This window comes from Typopeltis vanoorti, chromosome 20 (genome assembly GCF_054136105.1).
Source record: "Typopeltis vanoorti isolate ZY-2024b chromosome 20, IOZ_Tvanoo_1.0, whole genome shotgun sequence".
In the NCBI taxonomy this organism is placed as follows: domain Eukaryota; kingdom Metazoa; phylum Arthropoda; class Arachnida; order Uropygi; family Thelyphonidae; genus Typopeltis; species Typopeltis vanoorti.
In genome coordinates, this window is record NC_143568.1 from 94,038,426 (window position 1) to 94,051,831 (window position 13,406).

The window sequence follows — 13,406 nt, forward strand, 5'->3', positions numbered from 1 at the left end:
ATGGACAAGTTTACGAAGCATATGCAGAAAATAACAATGTGTTCTCCATAAGATATGTTATTGCTATTTAATAAATAAAAGGCATGAAGATTAGAGCCAAAATACACGTGCAAGATTACATTCATGGGTGCGATTAAAACGACCGGCGTCCAAGTGTAGCTCTACTGCATGCATCACTGGCTCAGCGAAACATGTATTTTGGTCGATATCAAGAGGTAATTAATCTTGCTTGATATAAAGGACTAAGGCCTAAGGGTATCAGCAATACTGTAAAATACAAAGATCATTACTGTATGTGATTTACAAACGAATAAATTCAATGTGAAATAAAAAAAAAAAACACTATTAACATCATCTCATTCGGAGTACAATTTTTTTTTTCCCCCCAAAAGAAAGGTTTGTAAGTGAATCTCAAATTACTGCACCTCATCATCAATGAACGCGTCGGCATCTGTTTGAGGGTCAGACGACAGAGACTGTTCTCACTTTCTATTCTGATGTGAGTGATCTCTACAAGGACGTAATTGCAAATCAAGGAGCGTCTCTCCGATAGTGACCTCGTCCCGAACACTGTTTACTCATGCATAAGATCATCTGAGGGTGCACTGGAAGCACGTCTGCTCCGTAACACCTGCTCGCGTCAGCTTTTACCCTTTCATCATGGGTGTCGAATGTCACTTTCCGTACTGTTCTTTAGAGAGTAGTTGGGGTGCGATCCTCCCCCCCCCTCCCCCGGGAAAGCCATAAAATAAAACCAGACAGGAGAGTGAAGAAGGAAGGCACTGGGGAGAATAAATGTCCTTCAGGTCGCTTTATTTTTCTGTCATAGTTTATGGTTTACGCATCGCAAACTGGGTTTAGAAAGGAACTGAACCCGAAAGTATGAGATCTAGAGAATTTTGTATAACGAAAGTCATAGCTATCCTCAATATTTGTTTTGTTTAAAAAAAAAAAATGTTATGAGATGAATGGTAGCTTAATTTGAACATTTCTAGCAATGTAATAATGATGTGCTAATTGTTCATAATTAAGTTTTCTGTAATGGATTAAAAGGAAAAAAATATGGACATTTTTAATTTTCACACATGAACTTTTTATTTTTTAAATTTGGCATTTTTTTTTTTAATTAAAGGATTCATATATAAAAATATCATCTCGCCAAGTCATCAGCATTCCAAAAATGTTTTACGCATATGAAAATTTCATAATGTTCAGAACTATAAAGAAATCGACTTCTTTTCAAAAATTAAAATCGACATATTCCGTTCTCAAATCTGCATCAGATTTAAAAAAAAAAAAAAAAAAAAAAAAAAAACACTTAATTTAAATAAATATGGCTTTCTTAAACTTCCCAAGATTTGGGAAACATTAATTCTTAGACCTCAGATCCAACAGTCAAAGCTAGTCATCAGTATTCATAGAGGACGATCTCATAGGACTTTAGGCTTCTAGTTTGGCTTCTACTTATTGTTTTGTGTATTTTTAAGTGTTATTACAATTTTTATAGTGTATCTTAGAAAATGTCTGTGATAGAGACGAATATTGGAACTATTTAAATTGTCTTTAATTATTTTTCTGTGCTATATTCATTCCATTAAACTTAATTAGCAGGGTTTTTACCTCCTAGAAACTCGGGTTCACAGGCAAAATCCACCACGGGCACGTACAATTGAGAGACAAAAATAGTTGTGGTGTTGGGTAGTGTAGAATGTCCTCCTTAGACTTCTTTGAGGTGTCGCGTAATAATAAAGTAAGCCTCTGAAACTGGGACCTTGGTGGGGCCGTTTGGAAGACCAAATAGTAGTTTCCTATTACCTTGCTACCTCTATATAATGGTAATCATGCGGAAGTAGCAGAGTTTATCCCTCAATCTCAGGTTTTAATTCTTCGCAACATATAAACCGGTCACTCAGAGAACACTCGCGACTATAGAATAACACATTAACTTGATAAGCTTTGGCGTATCTAAAACATCACTTCCTAACAGAAAAAAACCATAAAGATTAAAAAGACGAACATAAGGTTGCAAGTCGTGAAATGTTTCATATTAGATTTTTTTCCCTTTATTTTCAGAGATGGCGCTAATATTGCCAGCTAAATTTTCCCAAATTCGCACAATGAACTCCACTCATGATATACGGAAAAATCTCCGTCTTAAATATCCTAAAGATCCAGCGAAAGAAAGCAGTAAAGAGTAAGTACTTAGCAATAATCTATAATAAAGAAAATAGTGCTTCATCTACCACTGGTTCCAACAGTGTAAACACCATTGTTCATTATTTTTACGATTTTTTAAATGAATTTATAAACGTTGAATGTACAATCGTTAATTCAAAACTATAAAATAAATAAATTTGTTGATTTGAACAACGACAGCACCTGTCGTTTTTCAAATCGCTTTCTGGAATTTATATAGAAAGCTTGCATACAATGTACATGAATACAGAATACGTACTATATGGTATTTGATTCTTTAGTTCCATATCGAACTTCAGTTTGTATATTAAATTCACGTTTTGAAATGCTGAATATCATGCATAGTATCCGAATGATACCTAATTACATGATAGTCCAAAGCAAACACAGGACGTTCACTCCATTTAGCATAACATTACAACGGAGAAGGTGTGCCACATCTGATAGCATTTTAGCATCAAGGAAATACAACTGTATATTTGACAAGAGGTGGAAGATATAAAACATGTCAGAGGACCTGCTGACTTTTGTCCTCTTTGAGGGCATATCGAGCGTGCTTTCTTGCATTTTCTTTGAGTATATTAGAACAGACGAATAGGAAAAACATAATTTTTATTGCAAATATTTCATTCTCATGTATAATGCTTCCATCTACTTTTGGTAACACCTGACTGCAATGTGATGCTACTGAGAAGATAGAGCAGTTGTTCTAACCAAATAATTTATTAGTATAATATACTCAGGATCATGAGCAAGCAAACGAAATTAAGTTGCAAAATGTCGTCTGCTCTTCAGTGGACAGACCAGACGGCTTATCCGGAAATAGATAGCACAGTAATAAATACCTAGTCTAGCCATAAATACTGTTACAACTTGAACAGTGCATAAATCTTTAATCTATATAAGTCAATCATTTAGCTTTCAGCACATACAAACCATACGTATAACGTGCATATTAGCAGCACTCAATGTTGCGAATGTCCCCTTTTTGCCTTCACGCACGCCTGAAGTGTGTGAGGCCACATGTCAATGGCGACACCATCCAATGGAAACGCTACCACTGCTCGTTCCAAATCCACCTTCAGGCTGGCGATGCTGGGGTGTCGTTTCTTGCAGGCTACTCCCCAAGCTCTGACCACAATTTGATGTCCAACGGATTCAGTTCGGGACTTCCCGACGAACAATCAGGGGGGGGGGGTGAGTCCTGTTAGAAGGTCCATCGAAACAAGGTGTTGTTGAAGGGTCGTACCTAAGGTTCTAGCACGGTGCCCTGATACACTTTTGGCGGGGGTTTTGACCCCTTTCTTGCAGAAATGCAACTTGGATACGTCCCCCACCAAACCATCCCTGACGCCGGGTGATGATCTCTCTGAATCCTGGGTGCTATGCGACTATCCCGGGCATATTTTTTTTATTATTATTATTGTTCCGGGAAACTCCAAGGAGTCGACAGACTCATCGAGGGAGGCCCTAACATCATGTCAAGAACAACTATTCAACATTCACACAGTAGCTATCATACCTTGCCTTGAATTCATTCACGGTCGTAGCACCCACAACAGACTCTGGAAGCTTATTCCACTCATTTACCACTCTCCAAGTAAAGAACCTAGCTCTAACACCCTTGTCAACCACGCTCTTGCCCAGCTTCCATGCATGGCCCCTAGTCCTCCTACCACTAGTCATATTTTCAAAAATATCTTCTGGATCAATCTTATAAAAACCCTTCAGTAATTTGAATGTCTCAATCATATCACCCCTCCTTCGCCTATCGTCCAATTTCTGCAACCCACAAATCTTCAACCTATTCTCATAAGGTTCATTCCACAGACCTGCTATCATCTTGGTCACTCGTCTCTGGACCCTCTCCACTTCCTCCCCATCACGAAGAAACCCTGGTGCCCATAGCTGGGCACAGAAGTCCAGATGGGGTCTTATCAAGGCTCGATACAGAGGAACAACAACTTGTTCGTCTCTGCATGTTAAAGTATTTTTCAGAAGCCAAGTGATTTGGTGAGCTGTTTTAGTTACTTTTGCAATGTGCCCCCTAAACTTCAACTCCCTATCCACCAACACTCCCAAATCCCTGGCCTCATCAATCTCCTGGAGTATGATTCCACCAATGCGATATACTGCTGCTATTCTTTTCACCCCAAAGTGCATAACCTTACACTTTGCCACATTAAATTCACATCCATTTTTCCTAGCCCAGTCCTCCAAACTATCCAAATCATCCTGTAAAATTTTGACATCTTGTGCACTCACAATTGCTCTACCCAACTTTGCATCATCAGCAAACAAGTGAACACTTCCTCTCAAATCCTTTCCAATATCATTGATGAACAAATTGAAAAGCAGTGGTCCAAGAACAGAGCCCTGTGGCACTCCACTAGTCACAAGACTTCTTTTAGACTCCACTCCTGAATAAACCACTCTTTGATATCTCTCCTTCAACCACCCTCTTATCCATCTCACCAACCCTATATCTATACCCATCTGCTCCAGTTTACTGATTAGGGTTCCATGTGGTATCCTATCAAAGGCCTTGGCAAGGTCCAGTAGTATCACTGTAAACCCATTACCCCTATCCAGTTCAGCCGTCACTGTGTTATAAAACGTGAGCAAGTTACTGAGGCATGATCTACCCTTCACAAAACCATGTTGTCCCCCATACAATATCCCATTTTCATCTATCCAATCCTGTATTCTTTTCTTGACTAATTTCTCTAAGACCTTGACAATGATTCCTGATATGCTAATCGGTCGGTAATTTACAACAGCAGTCTTGGAACCACCTTTATGCAGTGGAACTATTTTCCCCTCTTTCCACCCGCTCGGGGTGGAAAGAGGGGAAATATACCCGGTCATTTTGGCGGTTAAACGACTCTTCTCATATATGAAGAGGTATCTCCCGTGTCTGTTTTTCGCGTACTTTGATAAAATCAAAGTGCCTTTAATTTTATCACCCTCTGCCAAATAAGTTGTGTCCAGTAAAATGACGATAGGCTCTAACCTCAGGTCATCAGATAGTACCCTGACATCTCTCGCAACATCACTTTCTGCGTTCTCTTAGGAATACGGCCGATGCGTGCCTTTTCAGCCCTCACAAGCTATTGTGTCCTAACTCAGTGTAGTCGACCTGTTCTTTTGGCCAAATATCGTTAATAGTCCAATACACAAACATCCTACTGATCCCGAGTGTTTTTAGTGTGTTGAAAATAGCAGGTAGTTGTACCTTTATGAAGTATTGCAGCTACACGATTCTCATGATCTCCCCATTGCATATTAACCTCTACAGGTAGACAACTGGACTGGTAAACATGCGAATGTTGAGGGCACAGCACCACTAATAGAACCGGGCTTGCGCAGTTCTGTGGGCAGAGGGAGGGAAGGGGGGGGGAGTTGTAACAGTATTTATAGCAAGACTGCATTTTCGAGTTGGGTATGCAAACAGAAATGCAGAAAGCCAACAGAAGTACTGAATATACGTACTTTATTATTATTCTTTTTTGCTCATAGAATAAAATACCATAAAAATTAGAATTTAAGGATACATGGATTCCCTTTGTATTCTGAAATGAAATTTTAGTTTCATTTAGATTGGGAAGAATTATTTGAGTGAAGAATCGATGATAAAAAAAAATGTACTATGTAAAAATTATTGAAAAAAATTTTTGATTAATGCGTAGCTGAACAATTAGATAAGAACACGTATACATAAGGAAAACAAAGATGACTGATAACCTGAAGTCAGATAATTTGGACAGAAAGTAAAAGTTTTAATGATGGAAACTTTTTGGAATGGGTGATGGACCTAACATCTTGAATATACCAAAGAAAGTGAATTTACGAAAGACAGAGTTGGTCGAAATTTCTACTCTAGGAGCAGCTAGAGCATCGATACATATTGTACTATACAAGAATTTCTAGAAATTACTTTGTTTCTTTCAGCAATTCAGCTGTTCAAGTAAGAATAATGCCAATTGGGGTGCATAACATAAATTTCTTTTTCTGGTGTAAGGTTCCGTTTTCTTGTCTAGTGTTCAGTTTTACTGTAGACTGAGAATAATAATTGGTCTTCACAAGATTAGATATATATTCCCCAGGGCAACTTGTGATATTCTTACTGGATCTTATATAAGAGGTCCATCAGTTAATCACGAATTATATTAGATAACTTTATGAAAAGATACATTTTCACGGTATGCTCAAAATTAACCAGCACTTGAGATTTATTGGTTGTTTTACAAACAGCATTCTCCATGTAAAGATTAGTAATATGCAATTTCACAAGTGCAAGAATGCAAAGTTTACTGTTTGTTTTCTATGGTCACTCCTATTTTATGAAGATATAATTCCAATGATACCATGAAGTATAAATTCCAGTGGCGGCTCATGGCTTGAAATCGTGGGGGTGCTGCAACTTTCGAAATATATGTGGGCTGTTCAATAAGTAATGACTAATTTTATGGCGAAACCACTCATCACAATATTAATTTCTGTGGAATAAAGAAATGCTGCTATCTGTATTAACAAAAGAAGTTGATAGATGGCGTATACGGGCTCATGTGCCAGAGTGTCACGTGACTAAGCGCAAGTGCTCATCGACGCGCCTACGAGGCTCGACCAGTCTTCGAAATGGAAGCGTCCTTGGAACAGCGTTATGTGATTAAATTTTGTGTGCCTTTGCAAAAATCGGCATCGGACCCTTTTAACATGATACGCGAAGCTTTCCACGATGAAGCAATGTCGAGGGCAAGTGTTTTTCGCTGGCATAAAACTTTTAAGGAAGAAAGGCAAAATGTGAAAGATCTTGAACATTAGGGAAGACCTTCAACGTCCATCACAGAGATAATGATCAACACAGCAGCGATTATCATCAAGCACGTCAAAAGGAAGCGTCCATTGCTGAAGAATGGCTTCTTATTCCACCACGATAATGCAAGGCCACATATTGCTGGTTGTGTGGTGGACGTTTTGCAGAACAACACAGATATCCTACCACACCCTCCATACAGTCCTGATCTCGCACCGTGCGATTTCTGGCTGTTTCATCAGCTCAAGAAACCACTAAGAGGCCGCCATTTCGAAAGCAACAAAGCATATGTAAAAACTGCGGAGGCGGTTTTGAAAGAACTCTCAAAAAACGGACTCTCACGTGTTTAAGAAGTGGACGCAACGTTGGGACAAATGCATCGCGTCTCACGGTAGTTACTTGGAAAAAGACCTTGTAAATGACGATTAAACGTAGTCTGTCTTCTGTATAAATATAGTCTTATTACTTATTGAACAGCCTACGTATATATACACTGTAAGTAGTGTATACATGTTTGGATAAAATATCAAAATTATGGTAAAAATTAAACATGAAACAATATTGTTTATTATCGATAAAATTAGTTTGGTATAATTCAAAATTACTTAAAAATAAAATATATTTTCCTTGTTTTGTTTCATGAAGGTTCAGTCATGCCATAGTAATCTATTAACTTTTTATAATAGTGACAACTGAGTTGGATATACGGAAAGATTACACCAGGGTTTCTCAAATCGTGTTCCGCGAAAAATTATCAAAATTAATATTATTATGAGGCTGGAATGGTTTTAAATGCTGCGACTCTAACCAACGTGTTCCATTAAAAATTTCATGATTTGTTAAGTGTTCTGTTGTAAGAAAAATTTGGGAAAGGCTGGGCTACACAATGCTATTGCTGGATTTTGCACAGGTTTGGAACTGGTTACCACACAGAACTGTTATGCAAACTGCAACAAATGGGGATGAATATGAAACTGGTGATATGGATAAAATGATAGCTTATGGACAGATACCAAATAGTAGTATATGGAGGAACAGAATCCAGAAAGTAGGTGACTTTCTGGATTCTGTTCCTAGTGGTGTGCTGCAGGGCTATATGCTTGGACCACTGCTGTTTAATTTGTACATGAATGATATCGGAAATAATTTGAAGGGAGATATTCAGTTGTTTGCTGATGATGCAAAGTTGGATATGGGAATAGTCAATCAAGGTGATGTAGAGGGCTTCAGGATTATTTAAATAGACTGACAGTATGGGCAAAACAATGGATATCAATTTAATGTGGTGGAAAACTGTCAGGTTATGTACTCTGGGATACACAGATTACAAGATGTGTATCACATTGATGGAATTGTGCTCTAGGAAACTGATGAAGCCAAGAATTTGGGAATAATAGAGAGCTGAAGTTTAGAGGACATATTGCTAAAGTAGCCCAGGTAGCTCTTCTTACAGCCTTGATATCACCACATCTCAATTAATGTGCTCAGTTCTGGTCAACTGGGTTTCTTGGCGATGAGGAGGTGGTGGAAAGGATCCAGAGGCAAGTGACAAAGATGGTGAGTGGTCTGTGGAATGCTCCCTATGAGGATAGATTGAGAATTTGTGGATTGCAAAAGTTGGTTGATAGGAGACACATTTAAGTTACTTAAAGGATTTTATATGATTGATGCAGGGGAAATGTTTATACTTGGCTAGATAGAGCAGAACAAGGCGGTATAGAATGTGAGGAATAGAATTTTTGCTGGAGAGTGAATGAATTGAATGGGTTGCCTGAGTCAGTTGTAAGTGCTTTGTCTGTGATTAGTTTCAAGGGGAGGTAAGATGTTGTGTTGATAGTTTGGGTCTCCCATGATGAGTCTTGGGACTCCATGGAGTTGCCCATGCAATATTAATAATAATAAATTCCATTTACAGATAGTCAAGATGTGTATTGTTTTATTTTTATGTATTTTAATGATAATTTTTATAGCATATCTTAGTAAGACAAAGTACTGAATTATTTTTTTAGGTACTGTATTGTATTTGAAGTAAGCAAAGTACGAAAGGCTTGCGATAATGTGAATGAAGAGATTACAAAACTGTTGGTAAAAGGTGGTGAGATATGCGTCACGTGTGAAAGTGCAGCCATGAGGAAACATCTAAATTACCGTTGTAATGGTCATGGAGTGGACAGCAAACAAACACGATGGGCATTCTTGGCCTCACCTCGTTGCCATGGGCGATGGATCAGAAAAGAAAAAACTGATATTTGTCCTTGCCATGCTGATGGTAAAGCAGACTTTATTTTTGTGTAACAAAATATTCTGATTTCAATGAAAAAAGCAAAAAAGATCTCAAGTACCATTAAATGTATACTGCAGGTAATGAAGTCGAAGTAAAATTTAAGATTTTTATTTACTTAGGATTAAAATTTATGCATGGAGTGTCTATTTCAAAGTATATTTTACAAATGTTTTTCAATAAATTCATTTTTCTAATAAGTCGGTTCTGATAAAACTTTGAAGAATTTTTGTTTCTCTTCCCTTGTAAATTGAAGTTTGTTATATATTTCTGTATATGCAACCTGAGACAGTTGCATTAATAGAGTAAGATTATAGAATAAGTTCTTTAAGTTACATGCACAGATTTAATATCACATGTAGTCATACATTATTTTTTCTATTATTCTTTCATGATTATGAAATAGAAATACATGAATAATGCATTATTTTCTATTTTTTGTTTCATATTTGTTTGCCATTATTGGATGTCAAGAAAATATGAAACACTGTTTTGCTTAGGTCCACTTTCAGTTTGTTTACATTGCATTATGGAAGTAGCAGGGTTTTTTCCTCCAGGAAACTCGGGTTTTTCATTCCGTGTATGGGAAAATCAGCCATGAGAACATATGCAATTTACAGACAAAAAGACTGTTGGTGGTGATAGATGGTAGTTGTGTTAGCAGGAGAATTAAGTAGCAGGGCAGAAGGGAAAATGTGAGGAGTGGAGTGCCCATCCATAGATGCGTCCCTGGACTCCTTTGGAGGTGTTACATAATAATAACTAATTTTGAAAATGAAAAAGAAACATTAAGTCCTTGAGACTAACATGGAGAAATAAAACTCATTGCTATCTATATTTATATATAGTGAAAAAACAAATTCTATCTATCTATATATATAGTGAAAATTTGGGGTTACAAAGTATTTATATTTATTGGTGAATAAACACAGGATGTTCTTTAAAATAACTTGTTTCTGAACTCCGTCAGAAATCTCTAATGAACAGGACCAGCTCTAGGCACCAATAGCAAGTGCATGCTTGTGGCAACATCTCCATTCCATCAATATAAAAGCAATGAACAAAAGTTAAAAAGCAAGGCTATTTTTTTTTTTTTTTATTTCTTTGCTTATTTCTATTGGTGCAGGAAAAACAACAAAAACTAGTTTTGCTGATTAAAAAAAAGAAAGTGACCAGTGATTGATGAATGGAAAGAAGTGGATCCATCTTGAATTTATCATAGATTCTAGATTGTGATTGTTTCTACATAAGAAGTGCAATAATCTAACTTGTCAAGAAGGGAAAAAAAACAATACTTAAGCTTTTTCAGTACCACCCGTCCAATAGTTTACATTGTGATATGAGATTAACATTAAGCCATATTTCAGTGTCCATATACATCTTTCATGCAGTCTAGATATATAGTATGATCTGCAATCCTCAACAACTGCATATTTTCTTTCAAGACTTATTTTCAACGATAACATTACAATGCATCTGTGATTAGTTCAACTCTGAAATGACCTTTCTAGCATTAACATCACAGCATTATTTATTCATATAGGATGTGATATGTCTTCCTTTCAAACCAAGATCTTTTCCTTTGATTGGAAAAGAACTATGTTTGAATCCTGTCGCAACATTCATAGAGTTTTTCAAATGAAGTAAGTTAGCTGACCTCATGGTGATGGCATGGTTTTTCTACTGAAAATGAAGACAAATGGTCTGAAAACACTTAGTTAACACACAAAATGCATTTCATAATTTAGAGTGAGTTTAGTCTGTGGGGTGACCTCATGTGATAAGTTTTGGGACGATACAGAGGTATCAAATATATGGTACAATAAATGCTAGTGCCTTTTCATTCCACAAATGAAATAGATGGCACTTTTCTCGATACTTACTTTCTGGAAATCAGTAGGCAGCTGGTCTATGCATTTCACCATCACCAAAGTTTAATGTATTCCTACAGCATGACAGAGAAGAGACTGCATTTACCAAGTAGTAATAATAATACATTTGTTTTTATTATTAGTAGTATGAAATACTACTAATAATAAAAGCATGAAATAGTGAAATTCTGGATTGAAATTATTTAGATTAATATGGACTGTTGCTTATATTTGTTTTGTGTTGTGAAACACAAAAGTTGTAAACAAGTGTGTGCACTTGTTTAATGTAATAATGATGGGAGGCAGAAGAACACTGGTGCATGAAATATATTTTATTTTCCTGTCATATATATAAACCCATTTCCAATTTATGCATACTCGTTATGCATAAGATAATTTTTTCTTTGTTTGTTTGATACTTGGAATGCCATAAGATTTTTCGGTGAGAGAATTCAACCATTAAGTTAAATATTTAAATAGATATTAATATTGGCTTATAACTGTATATATCCTGAAACTAATCATTACTATATAAAAGTTAATGAAGGATACTGTTACACCAGGCAGTGAAATTCATATACCACCTGCAGATACCTCTCATTGAAGACTTTTGGCATGTGTGAGGTGCATGTTCTCAATGCCTATATTTTTCTGCCCTGTAGGTGAGAAATATGGACTGTGGAATACACATAATACATACAAACAACATACTAGTTAGGATTAGAAACACAAGATGTATAGGAAATGGATTCATTTCTGATGTCAACTAATATTCAAAAAAGGACTAACAACGTTGTCTACACCACTGGTAAAATAAAAAGATGGCTTCTCGTAGGAAGATAAGGCATCACTGTTTCAGGTGAGATTTTTGAAATCTGTCTCCATGAATCTGCATGCTTCCTCAGAAGAGAAGTTTTGTAGACCATGCCAACAGTGAATCAGAATGACATGCTAAAAAAAAAACCTACCTAAGTTTAAAGAATGTCTTTTTTTCTGAATTCTTTTCAAAGTTTCTTGTGAATAACTTCAAGAATTTCCTATGCAAATAAACATGAATTCTCTATTTTTTCTTATAGCTCTGGAAATATAGATCTTATTTAATTATGAAATTAATATTTTAAATTTAGCCCATTCTGTACCATCATATCTTGATGCATTTTACATTACACTGAATGAAAAGTAGAAATAATTTAATGAAACAATTATCATCATAATATTGTATATGGTTATCATAATGTAAATATGAATTATTTACATTTTCTATTAATCATAATATCAAAATGCAGTATTCATTCTATATAATACAAATTGTTTTTTCTTTTGAATAACTCCTTTATTTGTTTTTTTATATTGAAAATATGCTTTTGTTAATATTTTTAATGTAATGACAACCTGTAAATATAAAGCAGTTTTTTTTTTTTTTACTTTTGGATGTGTTTCAATGTTTAAGGTTGTGCAAAACTGATTAACCTTGAATGCACAATGATCATCTATTTCATCTTCTGTTCATATAGTAATAAAGGTTTATGGGAAATTGATGAAGGAGGTGCCCTATTAGGCTGCTATTTCTGTTATATACATAATTTTTGTTTTGTTTAAGTGGATTGTATAATTTATGTATGGTATAATAAATTTTATTGAAATAAGTGGCGCTGAAAATTACAATCAAGATTTCATCAGTGCAGTGGCTCATACTGCAGAAAGCATGTGGCTTACTTTATAGAACTATCTTCAAGATTTTGAGTAGTATGCTCAAGTAGATATGTATTTTATTGTCATGTGTAATTTTTTTGATGAAAATTAAACTTTTTTTTTAGATATCATTCTTGTTAGGTTTTTTTTATATGAAATGACATTTAAGTTTGTCAAGCACAAACGTTCTATACATTGTATTAATCAATATTTGGATCTAAGTGCAGTTGTATGGAAATTTTATGAACTACTTTTTGATCTATTTACAATTTATACTACACAATTTTTCCTTTGCTAAGGAAAATTTATTTCATTTAATTTTGAATATCCAACTGTGATAATACTAAACAAAAAAAAAAAAAACACAAATAAAATTGCACACAAGCTTCATGGAGTCTAAGCCTTATCATGGGAGGCACACACTATCTACTCTATCTGATCAAAAATACCTGGACATCCCTTCATAGCGGTGGATATGACTATGTCACAACCAATGGTTCATACAGGTATAAAGGCAGCACCAGTCTTACAATCTTAATAGACAAACATT

At 35.7% G+C, this 13,406-nt stretch overlaps 1 protein-coding gene across 1 annotated transcript in view; it reads left to right on the forward strand.

Moving 5' to 3' along the window:
• Nucleotides 1-12,987, forward strand: part of LOC150095671 (somatomedin-B and thrombospondin type-1 domain-containing protein-like) — a 55,420-nt gene extending 42,433 nt beyond the window's left edge. The window contains exons 3-4 of the mRNA XM_090409992.1: nt 2,074-2,194; nt 9,022-12,987. Coding sequence (XP_090266118.1) covers nt 2,074-2,194; nt 9,022-9,307 — 407 coding nt within the window. The 3' untranslated portion in view covers nt 9,308-12,987. The remainder of the gene's footprint in view (nt 1-2,073; nt 2,195-9,021) is intronic.
• The last annotated feature ends 419 nt before the right edge of the window (nt 12,988-13,406 follow it).